Source organism: Gorilla gorilla, chromosome 2, assembly GCF_029281585.2.
Source record: "Gorilla gorilla gorilla isolate KB3781 chromosome 2, NHGRI_mGorGor1-v2.1_pri, whole genome shotgun sequence".
NCBI classification, from domain to species: Eukaryota; Metazoa; Chordata; class Mammalia; order Primates; family Hominidae; genus Gorilla; species Gorilla gorilla.
The window spans coordinates 29,361,038-29,384,438 of record NC_086017.1 but is presented as its reverse complement, the minus strand read 5'-3'; the positions used below and the strand labels follow the sequence as shown (position 1 = coordinate 29,384,438).

At 36.9% G+C, this 23,401-nt stretch overlaps 1 protein-coding gene across 2 annotated transcripts in view; it reads right to left on the bottom strand.

Moving 5' to 3' along the window:
- Positions 1 to 1,410: 1,410 nt before the first annotated feature.
- KCNH8 (potassium voltage-gated channel subfamily H member 8) overlaps positions 1,411 to 23,401 on the bottom strand; it is a 393,213-nt gene continuing 371,222 nt past the window's right edge. For both annotated transcript variants that reach the window (XM_019024893.4, XM_055383259.2), the window contains 2 exons: positions 22,635 to 22,711; positions 1,411 to 7,307 (listed from right to left, as the gene is read on the bottom strand). In XM_019024893.4, coding sequence (XP_018880438.1) covers positions 6,603 to 7,307; positions 22,635 to 22,711 — 782 coding nt within the window. In that variant the 3' untranslated portion in view covers positions 1,411 to 6,602. The remainder of the gene's footprint in view (positions 7,308 to 22,634; positions 22,712 to 23,401) is intronic.

Sequence of the window (23,401 nt, the reverse complement as noted above, 5' to 3'; positions counted from 1 at the left end):
ATTATAGCAGGAGGAACTCTTATGACTCATTTTGGTCAATAAGTTATCATGGCAACTTTCGGAAATCTGTGTTTCCATCTGAGGGCTTCTGGACATCACTGCCAATCATAGGAAGGGGCCCCAAAGATGCTGAGTGTTGGCCATGTGGTTGCAGCTACCCAGAGGGCTCTGTGTTCCCTAAAAGATGTGGCTGAGTTTGAGCCCCTTCCTTATTAGCATTTAATACTGACCCCCATGCAGAGTTCAGAAATAATTCTCTCTCAGGACAAATAAACCATAGTGAAGAATAAAGCTACAGGAGTAGCATAAAGTTCAGAGTCAGCACTGGTTAAAAAAAATTACCATGGCAAGTAAAAGTGCCAAAGCAAAAGGGTACTCTTTACCCTGGAGGAAATTCTTAAATGAAAGTGGTCCCTTCAACTTAGTATATTAGTTCTTTACAAAAATAAAAAGCACAGACACACTTTTAAGTCTCACTTCCTCTTATTTTATTCTTTGTTGTACTCAAATATATCACATATGTATGTTCTATTTTTATCAAGCCAACTGTGAAAAAAAACCCAGAAGCTTAGCTTCAGCGTCAAATTCCATCGCATTTCCAGCTTCTTATCTCCATAAAGGAAAAACCCAAGTTAAAAGGAAATAGCTTAAGAAGGCATAGTTTTGCCCTTTGGACACATTTTTCCCACCAGCTGTTTTTTTTCTGGAATGAACAGCTTATTTAATTACCTGCAATGACAGGTATGTAGGTGCTGGTCTATCTCTGCCTCACTGTGCTGTCCTCATGTCTTTTATACTGTTTATTCAGGGCTTGGTGAATGACACAACTCAAGGAATAGGTTCTTTCAGGACACAAGCTGCAGGGAGCAACATTTAGCTTATTCCCTCTGATGAGACCTACTCACACGATGGGCTACTAAGGGAAGCTTTGAAGGCATCTGTGTGAAGTGGCAGACATTTCATAAGCTCTGCTTCTAGCCAGAGGAACTGTGGGTAAGAGGGCACAACATTTGCCACAGAGAAAGCTCTGAGGCTTCTGGCTGATAGTGCTCAGGTCTTCTGTGGCCAGGGATGGTGGTTGTGACGTATATGTGTGTGATTTCTAAAGCAACAGCAAATCTCTATAGAAAAACTTCATGGGGAAAAATGGTACGTGTTTGTAGAATATATTTGTGTTAGTGAATAAACTTCCTGTATCTTTCTGTAATTAAAGAGTTCGAAATAAAACTTCACTGAAATTCAGATAGACATATTAGAAGCCACACAGGTTGGGGATAAGGTGTCTGGGGGCAGAAACAGCATGTTTTTCTGCCCTGGTGGCTCTTCAACAACTTTTTTAAAAAAGGTAAATGTTGACTTGATTGTTAACACCGTGATGAATAGACTGTAGGGGACATATTATGAAAGCTACTTTGTGACCTAAGCAGAGAAAATGTCAAAGAGAGGACTCATTTTCCAGAAGGTGGCCTGGAACACTGAGCGAGAGGGAAAAGGAGGAAGCATGAGGAAGGGCCAAGGGGAGAGGAGGGAGTGGGAAAGAGAGAATGGAGAGGATGTAAGTGGGAGGAGGCTGGAGATAAAGGGAGAGCCAGGAAGAAGTTGGGGAAGAGGAGAGTGGGGGCAAGGAAAGGTGAAAAAATCAGGAAGGAGAGGGAAGAAGGAGATGAGGGGAGGAGGGGGAAATAGGAAAGGAACCAGGGGATGAAAGGTCAGGAAGCTAAACTGACATTTGTTTAGCGTTTATTGTACGTCGGGTAGTGTGCCTTCACAAAAATTACTTCATTAATTCTCACGAAGACTCTGAAAATTGGATATATTTTATTCTTCAAGTTTTAGATGAAGGAATTGAGGCTCAGATGTCTTAAATAACTTGTCCATATCACAGAGCAAGAAAAAATGGTTGGAGGCAAACACTCCTTTGTGTTCTTCCAAAACTTCTGCTCCTTTCTCAGCTTAATATTTATTTGGACCATTTGCCTTTGTATAAAGTGAAATAAATAGGCAAAGGAAAGCCTTTTGGAAGAGCCCTTAATAGAGCCTATGCCTGAACTTGTACCCAAGCTCTATTTTCGGTGATGATGGTATCTAAGAGAAGACTACATTTGAAGCACTGTATACTTAAAAAAGAAGACATAAAAGCAATGTCTTAAAAAGATGACCTTAGAAAATGAGCTATATATGCCATGAGAATAAGTAGCTTTAGCAAGAACTATTTGGTGCAGGCTGTTTTCATTGTTATGAATAAAATCACAATCTTAACATTAGCAATTCCATTTCACATAGGGGACATCCACAGCAACTGTCATCTGCTGACCAAATAGTTATCTTGCTTCACATACAAATATGATTCCTATCAGATAACTGACCAATTTTTGAAACTTCAGAAGGTATTTTTACTTTTCTTTTTTCTTCTAGAAAATCTAAATGAAACAAGAAAACAAAGATCTACAACAAATCAAGAGGTATAAGTGGTGTAAGACACATAGTAGAGAATCATTTTTCATTGAAGTAATTGATGGGTGTTCAAAGCTCTCTTGGAGAAAAGATATCAATTACTTTGATTAAAAAAAAGGTCATTGATGTATTTGGAACTGTACAGAAAGAAACTTGTCAGTTTTAATTGGTTTGATTCTAGTTGGTCCATCTTCCCACAGAACCAGCTCATTATAAAACGAAAGGTTGTACTTCTTAGGACAATGTTTTCAGAGTTTATTTCTTGGAACATACATATTAGAATCACTTGGGGACCTAGCTCATGTCTAAGGAGTTGGAGCCCTGAAATCTCTCTTTTAATGAGATCTCCCAGAAATACATTATTTGAACTAAAGTTGGAGGACTACTGATTTAGGAGTTAATCAGCCTTCTTTATTATACAATTACAGACTCTGGGCTGTCCTTAATAGAATTTCAGTGGTTGTCTACTTACATACAGATTAGCTAGGACTCAGACTTGTACTTCTATAGATTCTAGACCAATACTTCTCAGCCTTTAGTGTATTTGAGTCACCCAGGAAGTTTACCAAATGGTAGATTTTCAGGTCCCATTCAAAGCAGCTGGCTTGAAGCTAGATTATCTGCATTTCAAATATATACCCCATGTGGTTGTGATGTAGGCATTCTGCTAACTTCACATCCAATGCACAGCCCTTCTGGAAAAACTATTCCTGTCAAATACTCATGCAGCCTCTGAGAGGACACTTTGTCTATTGGGGATAAACAATAAACTCCATTTGTAAGTAGGTGGAATTATTAGGAATTTCTTCTTATATTGAATTAACATGAAGTTTTGCATAATCTGTCTGGTTTTAATTAGAATTGCATAGAAAATATTCATTCTCAATATAATTTTAAAGAAAATTACCTTGACCAAGAAAATAACTGCTTTCGTTGCCTCTGGGTTCCTGGGGCTTTCCTTCAGCAGAGGGTGAGTAGGTGAAGAAAATGTAGGGGCTCAAAAATGCATCCCTGATAAGAAGACAAGGGCCTTTGCTATTTGTGTAGCTACAGTGCTTAGACAAACATCTAGGAAAACTTGAAATTCTCACTTTCTAGAATATTATTAGCACATACTTAAATAAAATAGAACTAAACTGTATCATCCTGAGCTGCCCTGGATATGGGAGAGTGCTATTTGTCAAAGTAGATGGGGGAAAGGGTCGATAAGGAATAAAATGGGATTGATTTGGATGAGGCGGAGGTCCTCATGGAAGAAATGCATGGGAGCCCTCCCTCCTTCCAGGTGCTTGCTCACTTTTGTCCAGCTGCAGCTCCATGCAGGTCAGGGAGCTTGTTCTCCTGCCTGTTAAAGTCAGATGTTGAGTAAATACAGAGAAGGTGACTGGATAGAAAATACGGGCTTGTTTCCAGCCAATTCGCGGGAACATCCCCAAATCCCAAGAACTTAGCTAATTCATCCTATTTGTTTACTTGCATTGCAAAAATAACTCAAATAGTTTATTCACTGATTTTGAAAAAAGTTGTAGTTGACCCTTCAACAACATGGGTTTGAACTGCACGATCCACTCATATGCAGATTTTCTTCAGCTTCTGCCACCCCTGAGACAGCAAGACTCCTCCTCTTCCTCCTTCCCTTCAGCCTATTCAATGTGAAGACTATAACAATGAACACCTTTATGATGATCCACTTCCAGTTAATGAATAGTAAATGTATTTTCTCTTCATGATTTTCTTAATACAATTTTCTTTTCTCTAGCTTTTTTTATAGTGAGAATACAGTATATAATACATATAATATATAAAATATATGTAAATCAACTGTTTATGTTATCAGTAAGGCTTCCAGTCAACAATAGGCTATTAGAAGTTAAATTTTTGGAGAGTCGAAAAAGTTATATATGAATTTTTAATTGTGTGTGGGGCCAGCCCCCTTGCCCCTCATTGTTCAATGGTCAATTGTAATTATTAGTAAAGAAGTTTCAAAGATCAACAAGCATGCGTGTGAACATGAAGGGAGGGGTACTTAGAGCAGCCATGGGTCTATCAATCATTTAAAATAATGTGACTGGGGAAGTTAAAAAAAATCTGTGTCTCAATTAATTATTCACTTGTAAAATAGGGATAATAATAACAAATAACTCAAGTAACTGTTAGCACTGTTTGATTAATATATGAGAAAGTATAATGTGTATTAATTCCTAAAAATTGGCTGGTACAAAGTCAGTACTCAAGAAACAGAATGCCAGTTATTCTTGTTAGCATTAGTAATAGCAGTGTAATTTGCCAGAAGGACATTTGTGAGCCAACACCAGTTAGCTCTTTTTGAACTGCACTTAAAATGATTACATAGGTCAAGAAGAGCAAAAGGGAGAATGCAAATGAATACATGAAATCTAGAATGTTGCCTTTGTCTCAGTTTTCCCTTTAACTTAGGGAGAGACTGAATTTTGGAGAGGGGGAAAGTAGAAGGCATTGAGTCCTGAGTGACCTGCCTTATAAACATGTCCTGTGTTCGTTTTTCTTAGAAAAAATATCTTTTCTCTCTGCTGCTCTAGCCAGTTTTAAGGTGCAAGATTCATACAACATCAGAAGTCTTGGTGTGTTTAGATACTTTTAATGATACAATTCTCAGATTATTTTTTGTGGTGGAAAATAAAGAGAACTCCAGAATGTGAACCAATATATCTATCTTCCCAAAATGTACAAGACAATTAGACTGTAACTGTTCTAAAACATAAAATAAAACTTTAGTGAAGGTGCTTAAATCATTGCCAGTCCCAGCATCTGAATTTGCCTGTTAGTGTGAGATGTAGGGAGCATTATGGATTCTAGACTGTGTCAGCATCCTAACTGTGTAATCTCTGAGCCTTCCCCTGAGATTTATTAAAAATAGGAATGGAAACAACTGTGCTGTATAGCATTGTTGGGAGCCTTAAATAAAAAAGGTAAAGTGCTGACCCATTGCAAGCTGGTATTACTCCCACAAGTTATAGCTCAGAAGTCTTGGCTCCATTTGGGGATTTCCACTAGTCTACTACCTCTTGTAAAAGAAAAGCACTGGGAAAGGACACACCCAGGTTTTCTCCCTCACTTTGAGCCCAAAATTGCCCTATGTCCACAGACCCATTTTGGATTCTTGAGCAACAAAATACAATACCTAGAGGAGAGACATTTCTGCTGGCACAACGACCTTAAATCAGGTCATTGACATGAGTTGGCAGAGCCTAGATGGAGCCTCTCTATCCCCATGCCAAAGCTCATGTAGTTGACACTCAGTCCATGTTTTTATTTCATTAACAAAATATGACTTCACTTTTCTTTTATAATCCAGAAGCATGAGAATACATTTGTTGCAAACTGCATGCAGAAAAAATGGGGGATTCCTTTGGAAACTACATCCTCTTAGTAATAAATAATTTTTGATCTACTATACACAACAGTAGTGCATTTCTTGTTAAAACAGCAAGCTTTTTTTTTTTTTACCAAAATGAAAACATTCATTTCTTTATAAATATTTAAATAGTTTAAATACATATTTCATACCAAGGATATAAAAATAGCCTCTGTTTTTTTGATAAATAAAGACGTTTTCATTTACATGGCAAATAACGTGCGAATAGCTAACCACTGGCCACCAGCTCTATTTGACTGATTGTCTAGGAGATGACATGCAGTGATAATTGTCCCTTTGCCTTCACAAAAAGAAAAATACATCAGCAGGAGCTGTGCACTCCTGAGGCCAACAGTGCTATGGATATTGTTCAGGAATGACAATCAGGCACTCATGAAAAACCTTTGCCATACTTCACAAAAGCGACATGGGACAAAAGTCATCCACAAGTTCTTTGTCTAGGACTTCTAGCTGCTCAGACCCTCAGGGTCTTTGGATTGTTACCAAAGTCTGTCAAACAGACCAGTAGTTTAATACCTGTACAGAAAAATGTTTCCATTATGCTTCTGGTATCTAGAAATTGTTTGCTACAGCATGGAGGTGGTTCTGCCTTTCCCTGGCTCCTCACACTCTTTTCTGCAGGATTCCCAGCTTTGCTCAGTCTTCATGCCCACCAGAGGCAAAAAGGCAAACTAAAACTGTCATGCAGTGGTAGGTTTGAAATTAATTAGCTGCTGCATCATGGGCACTAATATCATACATTTATGGCTTTGTTATCTTTCACTTCTGCTGTGCTTGTGACAACTTCCAGTGGAAGGTTCTCCAAAGGTTTTGTAGAAGCTGATGCCATTCCTTCCTGGTTCCAAGATCCTGGTAAGTTTTCCAGACTGAAGGAACTCACAGTTCCCTGACTGAAGCTGCCCTCCTCTGATCTGCTTGGGAGAACTAGGTGCAAAGATGTTTCCGAAGAGGAGCAGACAGAAGATGAGAGAGTTGCTGAAATGGACTGCAGAGGCGTCAACGTAGAATCTGAATGTGGAGAGATGCACCTTAAAAATTGCAAATGACCTTCTTGGACAACCTGGTAGTGGGAAGGTGAATAATCAAGGCTTGGAGAATGATAAAGTTCACTGTCTGCAGGATTTTGCTCATGAGCTCCAGTTCGTTGGGGGCTGCTCCCCACAGAGGAGGGATCCACACTCCAAATGTCTGAGGTGATATTACTGCTACAAAGTCGTGCTTGGGTATAAGCAGCCCCGCCTGTTTGCAAGTGTAGGCAAGGCTGGTGCGCACTCCAGCTCATTCTGGTCTGTAAGCTCTCCCTGGAGGGACACACAGAGGTGCTGTGCAAAGAGCAAAACCGTGATGGCTGCTGAGGTGACAGAACGTTTTCCAGAAGCTGGATCACATTTCTCATGTCTTTACCCAACTGAGAAACTTCCTGAGTCAATGTTGTTACCTATGTGGATAGAGCAAAGTGAAAGACAATAGTTAGAGGTGCATAGTAGTGACCACATTTCAGAGAAATGAAGCAGGGAAGTGATATTTCTTTTGGTTTTCTTTTATTCCTACTTATTTATTCTTAAACATTTTAGCATTTGCTTGGTGAAAAATAAATTTCTTTTTTTTTTTTTCCTCTTTTTTTTTTTTTTGAGACAGAGTCTCATACTGTTGCCCAGGCTGGAGTGCAGTGGCACGATCTCAGCTCACTGCAAGCTCCATCTCCCAGGTTCACGCCATGCTCCTGCCTCAGCCTACCGAGTAGCTGGGACTACAGGCGCCCACCACAACGCGCGGCTAATTTTTTGTATTTTTAGTAGAGACGGGGTTTCACCATGTTAGCCAGGATGGTCTCGATCTCCTGACCTCGTGATCCACCCTCCTCGGCCTCCCAAAGTGCTGGGATTTCAGGCGTGAGCCACGAAAAAGAAATTTCTTAATAAGAAAGCCTGAAAGGCTGCTCCAACTCCAACCAAGCCCAAGGGGTGAATGGGTAGGTTAGGCATTTGAATGAACATACATCCTGATCTAAAGACATCCTCATTCTGAAAGAGCCTAGAGGGGCATAAGTAGTCTGGGAATCTTAACTAGTGATTCGGGATTCTTAAACAGAATGAGAGATACAGATCCATCATCTCTAAAGTACTGATGATATCTTTTGCTTCCCCTGGATGAATAGGATGCATGATAGTGCACAAAAATCATTGGACACTTCAAAACAATGTGGAGTGGCAGACACTGCATGTAAAGCACTCAGCACACTAAGCACTACTACCTATTTGGAGTAGACACCTAGTGAATGGTAGGTGTCACTCTTGCCACTTCTGGTTGAAGCCTATGCTTATTATAGGCCAGAGACAAAGTGGCCTTCAGTAACGGTGAGGATGCTACAAAAGAACTCATACCAGATTTGCTACAGAGAAAGTTTGCAGAAAAAGGGAAAGCTATGGAATGAGAGTTGGAAAGAAATAAAAAGACCTGCAAGGTGCGTAAGTAGAGATAAGCACTGCAGGGCTTCTGAGAGTCCTGGAACGCATCAGTGAACCTGAAACCCCATGGAATTATAAAACAACAAATTGTGTTGTAGGTACCTCATTCAGTTTTCTAGGTGAGACATTTAGCTTTCATGGCCCAAACACTTAAGAACCATTGAAGAGTCTTCATTTTATACTTAAAATACATAATATTCATTAGAGAATTTATTTTCGTAACGACCACATCAGTATTTTAATCATGGAAGACCACCAGAAAATTGAATTTCACTTAAACGTAGCTTTTCTAAAAGATTTGTATTCTTCAAATTGAGGAAAACATATTTCAGAAAGCAGGACACACACATGTATTTTCTAGTCTTTGGTTAGATTCATAATACTAACGTAATGTTTTGCCTTCATTGCTATAATACTTTATTTTTATAAAGGACTTTCTATGACTTTATTTTACTATCGTGAACCACAAAATGCTAATAGAAGCAGCTGAACCTATGGGCTAAATATAATCAGGAAACAAAAAGAGGTAGTTCAACTTCATTGAACTGAAGATTCATTCAAGACTGCTGTTTTGGGCAGACATTCTTCAACATTTAAGTACATATTCCTAATTCATCCAGCAACTTAATTCAGTCTACTTACTGTGAGTGCATTCTGAAACTAATTCTCCCTGGCAGGTCCATCAGGAGGTAACACTGCTCAAAGTCAGGCATTTAAAAAGGCCAGAAGGAGGTTTTTCCATGGTTTGGGCAACCAACTGGTAACACCTGCCTTGAAATTGCCAGGCCAAAACTATTTCTGCCCTACTGCTGGCATGAAACTCAAGGGATTCAACTGAATACTTGTCCAGGCTTTTCAGCAGATCTAAAACTTCTGAAGACAACAACATCTCTCAGCCTCACATTTAAGAACTGAAACAATGAATATGAGAAAAATTCAATATGCTTTGAAATCTTCACTATGGGTTGTCAATTTCATTACCTGCCAAGCTTCAATTCTAAAGCACATGAATCACACTTAAATCATTACCCCAGGATCTTTGCACTACCTACATTCACAAGGGTTCCATCTTAAAGTGATTAACTCTTGTATCATAATTTCAGAAGACAAGGCTGCCACTAAATGAGATGGTTAAAGAGGCACATTAGCCATCCATTCATATAGGTTGTCCAAGCTAAATTCCTGTATGAAACTCACTAGTGCTACATTAGTTCATTTCCCAATAAAAATGCTTTGAATTGACCTTTTATTGAGAATTAAATAAAGGCACAGTTTCTGAAGAATAAGTTTGAATTTTAGGCACATCAGCAATTATGTTATTCAATAAATGTTTGTATGTTTGTAAATTTATACAATGTGCTTTCAGGTACACTTTCCCTATTGGATCTACAAACAGTGCTAAGAAAGGCAGGGATGTACTATTATTTCTCAACTTGTAAAATGGGAGCAATAAGACTCAGAGGTGAAAGGACATTTTTAAGGTCACTTATTTCATGAATGACAGTCTTCAGTCTAGAATTTAGGACTTCTAAGTTTGGTATTCATTCTGCTACAGAATATTATCATGTAGAAAAAGAAATATTGCTTAAGAAAGCGTTGAGAGATTTTTCCTAATGTAGTCAGAACATGTAAAGAGCACAATGACACAGAAAGGTAGCCTCATGAGTAAAAAGCTGTGTGAAATGTTAATTCAACATTAAGTAAATAGCGTCATCTCTAAAAATATAGGAGACTGATTAAACACAGTAAAATATCTTCATAGCAAACTATATGAATGCAAAAATAGTTTGCCTCAGGGTAAGAACTGGAAACAGATATGTTAATAGACATATTTCTGATGAACTATTTTTCTAGTTTTCAAAATAAACAGATATTTTTCCATGATTGAAATACCTTTGCATAGACACATTCTTTTTTTACTGATATATAATAATTATACGTATTTATAGGATGCATGTGATATTTTATATATGAATACAGTGTATAATGATCAAATCAGGATAATTAGTATAACCACTATCTCAAACATTTATCATTTATTTGTGTTGGGAATATTTCAAATCTTCTAGATATTTTGAAAGATACAGTAAGTGATTGTTAATTATATCACCTTACTATGCTGTCAAACAGTGGCACTTACTCCTTTAATCTAACTGTACTTCTGTGCCCATTAACCAACCTGTCTTCATCCTAACCTCTCCCTTCCCAGCTTCTGGTAATCATCATTCTACTCTCTACCTCCATGAGATACATTTTTCTAGCTCCCACATATGAGTGAGGACATGGAATATTTGTCTTTCTGTGCCTGGCTTACCATGCATTTGCCACAACTTTGAGACCGTGAACTTAGAATGGGAATCCAGAGTCTTGACAGGATCCAGGAACATAAACAAGCACTAACATTTTCAGAAAACAAATTACTATCCTAGCTTGAACTAAAAGGAGCAAGTAACTCAAGGAAACAGAGGTTTCTTTAACTCTAGAGGGAAATAATCAATTTATGTTAGGGAAGATTCCTGTCACTGTGTCTCTGGGGATACACCCCTGAACCTTATTAAAGTTGCATGAGGGAATTAATTGTGTTAAGTAAGGGATCTCTCTTTTTACCATGACAAAGCCAGCTGTCACAAGGAGAGATGGCATTTCCTAGAAGTAGAGACTGTGGTGATAGTAAAGGTGACAACATACTGCCACAGAAAATGCCATCAAGTTTTACTGCATTTTTGTTTACTGCTTCCTGCTGTGCTTGCTATCAAAATTTATTCTAAAACAGGAAGGACCTCAGTCTTCATCAAATGTTGAAGGCAAAGAATGCAGTGTTTCCACTATCTGAGGGTGGTGGCTCAAGTGCTTCTCCATAGCATGGTAAGAAGACATGCATTTGCTAAAAAAGGATTGTTGGGGCTACTTTGTGAACAAAGCTCTGTCCACTCAAGAAGACATGTATACATATGTAACAAACCTGCACGTTGTGCACATGTACTCTAGAACTTAAAAGTATAATTAAAAGAAAAAAGAAGATACATCTTCAAAATACAACTTAACTGCAAAGAGATACGTCAATTAAAACAAACAAAATCGTTCTGATCAAATGAGCCAAAGTTTTCCCACTTGCCTCAACAGCAGCATAAAATATTTAAATGTTTCTGACACTCATATTAGAAAATACAATCTTTTTGAGCAGGTAATACAAAGCCCTTCACAAACCCCACTTTATTTTTTAATGGCTCCATGTCCTGCATTTTCTCCCTTGCACACCATCAGATACAGTGAGCTTTACCCTTCACTGCCCAGGTGCATGCTATTCCTTCTGACTGCGGGCTCTTCTCCTCTGCCCTTCTCTGTCTGGCAAGAAAATCTTCTCCTTCAAACTTCTTTTAATACTTAATTTTCTCAGCAGAGCATTTCCTTGGCTTATTGACACTCACATAGCAGTTTTAACCCTGACCACTTTGCATCACATGAGACTGTACCAACTAGTCGTTGAGTTCCTTGAGGGTAGAAACTGTTATCTCAGTATCTCCTGGTCTCAAGGCAATGCCTAGAACACAACATGCACTCAGCAAATCTTGAATGTAAAAATAAATACAATACCTCCATTTTGAAGGACTTTTGGTTGTTATATTGCCTTTGATTCTGATATTATTTTATATCATGATTTTACCATAAATATTTTAGGGGAAAGTTGCCTGATACAAAATTGTATTGGAAAAGCTGTAACTGGCCATCTTCATTCCAAGTATATATACTAAAAGTAGGTATGACTGTTAGAATTCACATATACAACTTTCCTAAACCAAAGCCTTGACTATCCCTTCATTTTAAGTGCAGTGGTATTTCTACTGTTAAGAATCCCTTTTCCCTTATTGTGTTTCCTTCATAATTGTAGAAATATGTCTCCGTTGGCCAAGGTTTCTGCTGGATTTCACTTGTCTTATTGCTTTGTCATCTGTCCCAGCATAAACTTCATTTCCATGGGTAGTTTTAATTCTCTGGGAAATTTCCCCCAATGACTGATTCCTAGATCTCATAACTACATTATGAATGCCAAGTGATGAATTCAATGAAGTTATTAAGAGTTGTTTATCAACTGAAATTTGGCAAACATTTTGCATCCCTGATTGCTTCTCTGGACAGCTATTGTAGATGTCGCCTTCAGATTCTATTTATAAAGACAGTGCATAAAGGAAACATAACAATATACATTCTTATTTGTTTATTAATATACATTTTCTTTATCCACTTTCCCCTCTTCCTCTTTTTTTCTTCTTCCCCCTTATCCTTCTTATTCTTCCATGGATAAGAATCCATCAGCCTGGAATTTAAAACTGTTGGCCAAACCAGTTTACCATCACCATCTGCATAACCAATTGTTCACATCCGAGATTTCTCTATCTCTTCCAGAATCCCAACTGTTAAAAAAAAGAAGTGATGAAAACACCATCTGTGCTTCCAAGTGGTACAGTTTTGTATCCAAAACTTTGAAGCACCTAAAGATTCCTCCCTTGTCTATTCTCCCAGCATCATGCATTAACCACACAAATCATTAGATGTTTTGCAGGCAACGCATTTGCTCTTGTTAAACAACATCTCCTGTCATGAATAAAAACCTATGTGACAACTGACTTGCCAACTGGCCATGATAATCCACACACTGATCCTTCCATACCCCTAAGAAGGGAATCACTGACTACCACAGCTTTTCTATTTCTGCTGTATCCAGGTTTCCTCAGAACTTCTGTTGGTTTAGAAATAGTCATTGTTGCCCTACATTTCCAGAGTATCTGGTTTACTCCTCTCATGTTTAATCAGCTTTATTGGTGTAATGCTACTTGTCACCCTCCTCTGTGTCATATTTCCATAAGGGCCTTGTTGTGAGGATTAAATAATATAACAGATATAAAACTTTAGTCCCCATATAACTGGTATCTTGTCAGAATTCCAGGTGGCTCAATTTGATAGTGGATTTGTGACACAGGCACTAAGCTTGGTAGAGAACTTCTGCAAGGCAGGGAATCCTAATCCAGAAAGTATTTAGCTTAAAGAAAATAGAAACTACCGTTATCTCTATAACTATTCTTCTGTCTTAGCATGGAGAGATAAGCCATTCCCAGTAACAATTTTACATAACTAATATCAGAAGAAAAAGTCTCGAATTTTTAGTATTGCTTTGCCTGGATCTTTGCAGTAGCAAGTAGAAACAGCAATAATTGATGCCATTGGAAAATGTAGATTAAGGTCCTGTATTTCAAGTCCAAAGTTTGAGCAGCTGCATTCAGATGGATTAAAAATTCTCTATAAAGGATGTGTGAGCCAAAATGTAGGGATGTGCAGCCTGGTTTTGATCAGAATTGAATAAGGACCAATGTGGAGCTGGGGGGCAGGTAGGGCAGCTACTACATGTATTTATTGCTCTTTACAGTAGTCAAGCTCCTGTAAAAATCCTGCCACATAATAGAACTCTACAAATCTTTGTTGATTCATTCAATGAATAGTGAATTGCATGGTGAATTTCTTATGACTTTTTGTTATTTTCAATTGAACTTAAGTAACTCACTTTCATCAATTGCCCCTAAATATCACTGAAAGATAAAGAAGTGTCAGTACATCTCTAGCAGGTAAGAGTGTTTCATATAATATCCACGTCTCATGGAAGTCCCCAGCACTTCAAAATGGGAGCTTTCAAAACATTGTGTTACTAAATGGCTTAAATAATCTATCTGCGATACTGGTGACCTATTATTCCAATAACACCATGCGTTGTCAGTGTCCACAGTTAGATTGTGTGTTTTTTGGTGTAAACACAGATTTACTGTTCTGGTGTGTGGTTAGATTGTGCCTTTTGGGAATAGAAGTATGAGTTTCTAATGCAGACCAGAGAAAAATTGTCTTTGACAATACCTTTCATTTCACATAAAATGACATATAATATCATATAAAATAGCTTTACTTCATTTTACATATGTTTTATATTTCTCCATCTTGGCTATTGGCATGATTGGTGTAAAATTCTTGCACTTTGAGTATAACTGGAACTTCCGTTGATAGGCAGAGAAAAAATGTGGTTTCCATTTTTGTGCATTCAGTGAGCAGATGGGGAATGCATCTGTTGACATAATCTTCTTAGCTTGAAGAGTTCTTGACCTGTCACTCAATTTTTGCCAAACATGTACACATTTTCCTGCTAGATACAATTTTCCTAAGGGGTACTAATTATACCAACCCTCCCCTGCCCCACTACTAATACATATACATTTTTACAAGCTATGATTCGGTAAATTAAATGGTTTTTCATTTAATCCTTTGTTATGTTGCATATTTATCATAAGATTCAGACATGTTCAAACAAACTCCATAAGCAGGCAAAACAAAAAAGACGATTGGCATAATTTCATTCTTGTGTCTTTTGCTTTACAAAGCATTCAGAACAAGTGATAGTCTTTTTATCTGTCAGCTAAAATAATAATCATACTCAGCACTTGCATACATTTCATCCATATGAGGACCTCAATCCCATTACTAATAAAAGTTGTAAATCTTTGTCTACAGCTGGAGAGACTAGAATGTTGGAAGGTAAAGTGGCTTGTTCTAGGTCACACAGGACTACTAACCAGGGTTTTACTTTTGCAGGTGCAGCCGATGTCTCTTAAATTATAATTAGGGAAGAATTACAAGTCTAGCATTACCAATACAAAATGACCAATTATAGTCTTGAAAGTGATTCAATAGTTTCGTTGAGTTTCTGCAAGCTCAGGCCTTTGGACATTACTTCAGCTGTACCATGGTAATCTATTATTTATCAACCCTTTGACTGCTTTTGTCATCTGTTTTCCTGGTTTCTGTGACAAAGTTTGATTAGTATTCAAATTGTTGTCTGGCTAAGGGATCTTTACTGCTATCAGTAAACATCAAATGAAAGTTTGTCTGCTTTCAGAATACTGGTTGTATAGAACAGTGCTTGTCAAACTTTAATGTGTATAGGAATCATCTGGGGATTTAGACAAAGAGTATACTCAGATGCAGTAGGTCTTGGGCGGGGCCTGAGATTCTGCATTTCTAATAAGCTCAAGTTGATGCCAGTGCTGCTAGTTCATGCTCTACAGACAGATCCTTAGCCCCAATATATTTTGAAATTTCTTTTTTTATTTTGATTTTTTAAATTGACAAAAATAATATATATTTATGTTATATTACTTGATGTTTTGATATATGTATACATTGTGGAATGACTAAGTTGAGCTTATTAGCATATCTGTTACCTCACATCCTTACCACTTTTTCTGTGGTAAGATCTACTCTTTTAGCAATTTTCAGATATACAATACATTGTTATTAACTGTAGTCACTATGTCACTACAAAACAAAAGAGCACAGCTTCTGACAACTGACCTTTTCCACCCAGCCTTCTCTAACTCATGTTTCTGTAACTGCTCTCTACTCTGGCCCCTTCTGACCTAGGAGTTGTGGTGAACTTCTGCTGTTATTATCAAGAGGGGTGGTTCTACCCCTTGTGGTTTGCCTATACTCTACTAACTTCTTTGTAAATAACCTTTTAATTCAACATGCTAAAATTGCCCATTTGGAATGCAACATTGGTTTTTACTTGGGCCCTTACTGATATATCCATTTAGTCCTTTTATTCAAAAACGAGAAGAGTCCTATCTATAAGCAATCATAGGCAAAGAGGACGAAAACAACCAGTCTCCAAAAGTTACATGCATTTTAAATCCACCCCTCACAGGAGAAGCTTTCTGAATGACATACATTTTTTTTTTCTTTTGAGAGATCCACATTGTTGTTTAGAATTTTTTAAAGTCAGTAAAATTCTCATGAGAGTTATAAATCTGCCTATTTATACAGGCTTAAGAACTGGAAAATAACCAAAAGGAGTTCTACAAAACATAAATTAGTTGGAAACGTTCCAGGTTAAAAGCCTATGTCCACAAAACGTAGTATTAACATCAATAACACATATCTAAAAATTAAAAGAAAAACTGTTGGTTTTGCCAGCAATTAAATGAATTTTGTCGTTCTAGGTCAAAAAGTGAATGTACAGTCTTTGTTTATGTTTTGCTTTGAAAATTGATGATCAAGAACTATATATGATCAGGATGAAGAAGAAAAAAGCCTATATAGACAAATCTTGGAATGACCTGACAATTCTGTCAGTGTGTTTCAGTTGACTCAACTGTCAATGAAAAGATATAATGGCAACACTAATTCAGAGGACTAAGGAATCAACTTTACCTTAAGATATTACTCATGCAAGTTTCCTTATGTGAAATATTAGTAGTATCCTGTTTCTGTAGGCATTTAGAAAAGTAGTAAAGCAACTCTTAAATAAAAAACAGCCTCTCTTATTATTCCATCTCTTTGACTCAAGGAGATTTCATTAATCTATTAGCTTTGTCAAGTATAACCTAGACAACAACTCAGATTCTTTCTCTGTTTTCCAGTGGAAGGCCTTTCATTGCTGGTATTTTTTTACTTTGATAATATATAATACATTAAATATGGGGATATTTGGAATTGAATTTTGAGCAAAATTAAATGAGAAACAAAATTTTCCTAATAGCTTTTAGGTGCTATGGTAGATATTATTAGTGTTTGCCAGTATCCAGTTTTCTATTTCTTTTAGGATATACAAAAGCTTACACTTTCTTTTCCAACTGAAATTAACTGTGCCCATGGAATTAGTTCTGGTTAATAAAATACCGACAGAAATGATGTGTTTATCTTTCAAACCGAACAACTGTGCTCCACACTTCAAATGGAAAACAGCCAAGCAGTGACATTCCAGATGGTGCAGCCCCTTCTGCTGACCTGTGTTAGGCATTTTGCTTGAACGAGAAATAAATTTTAATCAATTTGGAGTTTGTTACCTCAGTATAATTTATCTTATAACAGTGCTTATCTGATAATGGCAGGACTCTTCAATATGTTAGAAACAGTAACTGGACTTTTTGAGGAGTTGAAAATGAGAAAATAAAGCTAAAAGATCCTGATATTACAAAATTAAATTTGAAATCTAACTTTTAGGTCATAGTGATGATATAAAATAATTTTCTCTAAAGCCTTAGGATAATAGTGCATATAAGGACATTTCTGTAATATCTATTTTTAAAGGACATGACTGACCTATTATCCAATTATGAAATGTAATGCAAACACAGTCATTCCTAAAAAAAGAGGCCTTTCTTTTGGACTCAATAGCAATAAGAGCTTGGTCTCTAAAATGCTAGAGCCCAAGTTGATACGAATGGGCTTCTCATATCACTTAAAGTTAACAACGTGCTAATGTGTTATAGGAAACAACCCCATATCACTCAGATTCCCAGCAAAGTAGTGAGCATCAGTAATTGAACTCAGCTCTCTCAAATATTGGTTCTTATCACACATATACATATATATGTATAACTTACACTATACCAAGTTGTAAAGGGTAAAACTGAAATACTTTCTAAATTCTGGAGTTTGAGAAAGTGTTTAATTTATCTCACAAAGAAAACCATGACATCTTTTGCTATGGGAAAATTTAAAAAAAAATTTAGATCCAATCAGAGCCTAAAAAGAATTATTATATCGCTAAAGGGGAAAATAATTATTCCCATCAAAGCAGTTTAGACATTGAAACAGGCCAATGACTTCAACTGTAAAGGAAGCCACTGGACTGACAAACAGAAGACATTTGTTGGATGTGATAGTAAATTTTGTATGCCAGCTTGACTGGGTCATGGGGTGCCCAGATGTTTGGTAGATTATTCTGGGTGTGTCTTTGAGTGTGTTTCAGGATGAGATTAGCATTTGAATCAGTAGACTGAATATAGCATACTGCCCTCCCTAATGTGGGTGGGCCTCATCCAATCAGTTGAAGGTCTGAATAGAACAAAAAGTCTAGGTAAATGGAAACTCCTCCTGCCTGACTGTTTGAGCTAAAACATTGGTCTTTCCCTAGCTTTGGACTTGAACTGAAAAAAAAAAGTCAGCTCTTTTTGAGTCCCAAGCCTTTTGGCTTTCGAAATGGAACTGACACCACTGGCTCTCCTGGTTTTTAGGACTTCAGAATCAGAATGGAACTACACCATCAGATCTCCTGGTTCTCCAGTTTGCCAACTGCAGATCATGAGACCTCTCAGCCTCAATAATCAATTAATACAAGTTGCTATGTTTCTACAAAGCTCATTTTTTTTTTTGTTTAGGCATGTTACACATTTTATTCTCCATAGTATGTTTAAGATTCAAGATAGATTAAAATCACCTAATATTAACTCTGACCCCTTTACATATACACAAAATAAAATGATAAAATACAGCAAGTAGAGTATTTAAACCAAAGCACGCTTGGGTGAGTAAGGATGAATTAACAAGCTACCTGTTTTCTCTCATTTTATAAATGCAGATATGGTTATGCTTACCTTTCTGTTAAGCTTGGCAGGTTATTTTCCATCCGGTTTTTATTATCATTTTGCCAATTATATGTTTATTGTAATATCAGGTAATGGTTAAACATTGTTAAACTAGTATATGCATCTATTTGCTACTCAATCCATAAGTCTTACAGAATAAATGTTTTTTTAAAAATAATACAGTAGCACAATTACAATCAAACTAGTTAAGATAAGATGCTTTGAAATATCATTAATCTGCCATTTTGTTTTCTATTCTAATTTCATATGGAGTATGTTTATAGCAAAAAGAAAGTCTCTTAGGTGAAAATAGTGATTTTCATAACCAAATATGTTCTTCTTAGGTCCATTCATTTTCATTTTATTCTATAAACATTGATCCTCTCTCACTTATTACTCTACTGGGCACTGTTAGGTAGAAGGAGGGTGCTTATATGAGAGTCACCGTTTGTTGAATCAAAGCATAACCTTGTATGAGGATGGAATCAACATTTATTGACCACTTATTAAGGGAAGATACTGTGCTCAGTGCTTTACATATGATATTAACTTCTCACAACAATCCTTGATTACAGGTTCTATTATTATCATTTAATAGAGGACAAATCTAAGCTTAGGGAAAGTAAACACCTTGTTGAAATCACAGAATAGGGATCTAAATATTTGTCTCTTTCCAAAGTGAATTCTCTTTCTTCCATAGTGTGTTTTATGCCTTCTGCCTGCTGTGCCAGAGCACACAGTCTCCCTTGGTAAGCTTTGCCTCTGTATCTTTCTGGGTCAGCCAGATTTCAGAAATGAGAATGCACTCTAACCTTCACCTACAAACCTTTCAGAAGTGGAGCATTTGACTTACACAGCCCATGGCCCCTATCGTGACATTTTTGTAATTTTCAAAGAGTTTCCTTAGAGTCGCACTATTTCATACTATGCTGTAAAGCAATGGCAATGTGGTCAAAGCGTTCTAATATTAGCAGCTGCCCCACATCTTTTAAACTCTCCTAACTATTCTGTGAATGTAGGTAATTACCAATATTATTACTTTTCAGATTTTAGTTCTGTATTTAGCTTGCAGATTATGGTTATGAAATGTACACACTGATGAACACTTTCTTTATGTCTTAAATCTTTAAACAAATATCAGAGTAGAGATTCTGCAGTGCTCTGACACCTCACACAAAGGCCCACAGTCTGCGTGGCATGTATCACACATATTTTGGGTTGTCCTTTTGATGGTAGAGTTTTTTTCATGCAGTGCATCCCACATTTATTATCAATTCTTCTCTTGCTTGCTATTAACCAGATAATAGCAAAAAGAAAGAATAAAGCAATCAAATGATGATACATGTTAGTAGTAGAAAATAGGCAAAACGGTAAAATTAGGCTTGGACTTTTAAAAAGTTTTTTTGTATATAAACTATCATTTTACAGAAAGATGAGGAAGAGAAAAATAGGTTAGAAGACGGATAATTTTACAGTTTGAAGTCCATTTGTATTTTTATTCTGCCCATCTTAGTGGGTTTTTATGCACTATCCAAAGGGTCAAAACTGTGTATAAATTAAATTATGTGTGAAGGATAAGATTTTTCTACTTAATCTTCGACCAAAAATAAATCAGATATTTTCCTTTATGGAAAACCTAATTCTTTGGGAAAGAATAGTTGGACCTTGATATTTTATCTTTCCCTTTTTATTTAAATGTTTGACAAGATAAAAAGATGTGTGTCATCTCGGGGGGCTAGGGGAGGGATAGCATTAGGAGAAATACCTAATGTAGATGACGGGTTGATAGGTACAGCAAACCACCATAGCACGTGTATACCTATGTAACAAACCTGCACATTCTGCACATGTACCACAGAACTTAAAGTATAATTAAAAAAAAAAAAAAGAAAAGAAATTGTGAATACAGGATCATACTGGGAAGATATTTTGTTTTTAAAATGGTAATTTTTTTTTTGTTAATGGATCTACCCGATTCACATTGTCAAAGGAAAATAACAAACTGTGTGGATTTACAGCCCTAACTTGGAAAAATTATCTACATTCCTAAAGGTGAACATATAGACATTTTTTCTCAGAAGAATCACTAACTCTAATATTTGAACTAAGATATAGGTCAGTCAGTTTTTAAAATTATTAAATGCCCTTCTCAAATATGAGAGGAAAGAATTCAAATGGTATTGATGGGTGGTTTTAGCTAAGAGCAGTATCTGAAGAGAAACTGTTCAACAGAAGGTTAACATCCAGTTCTCCAACAGGGAGTTGCATTAGTTTTGTTTTGGGTTTCGGTGTTTTTTTTTGTTTTGTTTTTTTGTTTTAACAAGAGGTTATTTGGGTGATCCAGTGCATGGCTGAGTCTTTGTGATTTAAGTATTTTCAAGCCAGTTAGTGGACCATCTAGTTTTCCTTTTCTGCCTTGTTAGTCGGTCCTTCGGCTCTCTTACTTCTTATTAGCAACAATCTCAGCTCCAGAGAGGGCAGGTGCAGAAGGGAGATGGTAGTAAAACATAAATCTCCACGAAGCTGAAGAAACATAGGTTTAAGGGAAACCTGCAGAGTTTATGACAAGCTACTCAGTCTGCCCTTATTACAGATAACTGGAAGTTATGTGAACTTCATTTTTCATAAATCTCATCAATACCATCACGTGATTACATTTTCCCCAAAGTGTCATCAAATCAACTATTACTAAGACTTTACTCCTAGAAAAGGATTCTATTGCACTGTCTGTCCCTGCCCACATGCCCTTGCCTGGGTCTACCCTGGTCACCAAAGATAGGCACAGGTTTTGCTGCATATTCTCGCCTGAGCAATTTTTTTTCTTCAGGCCTGCCTGAAGAGCCTCAACTCCACTTTTCCTTGCTCCTTGGTTGAATAATTTTGAGTTGTCCTACATAGTCTCTCAGAGGTCTCCAGTGGGATTGAGCCCCAGTTGTTTACAAGTTTAACTGTCTCACTAACACATCCTTCTGTTTTGCTTTCCTTCCTTTTCTGTCTTACTTCTCTATTCTTTAATTATACTTCCTGTATCACTTTTCAAATAAATTATTTGCACCCATATAGTCTCAGAACTTGTTTTATTTTATTTTAACGAGACCCCAATTAAGACAGTAATCAAGAAAGTATCTTATTTTTGTATTTATTTCTATAAAATTGCCAGAAAAGGCAGATTTATAGAAATAAAAAGTAGATAAGTAGTTGTCTAAGGCTGGACATAAGAATAGAGATTAACTGTAAAATGAGTATAACAGATCTTATTGGGGGAAGAAAATATGTCCTAAAACTGATTTATAGATGATGGATTCAATAAAGTTACTAAAACTCAGTGGATTGTATTGGTGAAATGGACAAATTTGATGATATATAAATATACCTCAATAAAACTGTTAAAAATGAATAGATAGTAAGATTTAGAGAGGGAAAGTACCCAAGGTGACACAAGCAAATACAAGTCAGAGGAAAGAACAGAGTTCAGGCCATTTGACTACACTGAGAAACAGCATTCTTCTGTGAACTTATGACCTTGCTTTAGCTCATTAAAAATGGAAGGTCACAAAAAAGTTTAAAATGTACCAATTAAACCAAATATGCATATATCTAAGACACTTCATGCTAAATGATTTACCTAGATTATTTTATTTAATTTCACAAGGGGCCATAAGGCAGGCATTATTATTCTTCCCTTCTTACACACGGGGAAGTGGAGCTTGAGAGAAGGTAAGTGACTTGTCAGAGATCACACAACTTACATGAGGCAGAGCAGAGATTCACCCATGGTGGTCTCATTCTGGAATGCATGCTTGTAACTACTATATTACACTGCTTCTGCGAGTAACTAGGATTTATATCTCCTCTTACCATTTAAGCATGACCAAAGAAAGAGCTCCATACCTCACTGTTGAGTTTGTTTATCTGCTGCTTGGTCTCCTCTGCTTTGATGAAGAGAACAGCAGCTCCAATCTCTGGATCTGAAAAGTGACACACATACAGAATGAGTCCTTTAGGAATAAACCTTATATTTGAGGACTGAGGCAATTAGAATATCAAAGAAAGTCCACGCTATCACTTTTAACCTTTTCTGATGTCTGTGCACTGTACTGACTTTTGGGGATCAAGCAAGCTTTTTGTATTCCTCTGGATGGCACCAGATATACTCTCTGGACACACATCATGGTGGTGATTGCACACACAGTGACTGGATGTGTCCATTGCAAACACCCCATTTCCCCGAGTACAGTCACCACCATGTTCCAAGATGGCACATTTTCTTTTCTTTGACCATTGTTTAAAACTGTATCATAGTCAGTGCTCAAGCCATAGAAAAGGGATATTATTTTTCTTCTCTCGTTCCATTCTAAACATTGATTCATGTGCCCATGAGCATATTTTCCTCCCACATATATATCAGATACTGATATCCACTGCAGGTTGCCTTTCTCTTCCTGCATCACTGTAAAGGGTAATTTCTCCCAGTTTTTAGTTGTTCTTCTCCACTTTTTCTCTACTTTGCTCTTCCAAATATATTTATTTCTGTCAGGGACAAGAGTACAGGTGAGTCAGTGCCAGCTTGAGTGGAAAAGATTTGACAGATAAGACCATCCTAATTCTGGTCAATTATGAGGAGAAAACTTGTTGGTGGGGGAAGAAAAGTAATTCAA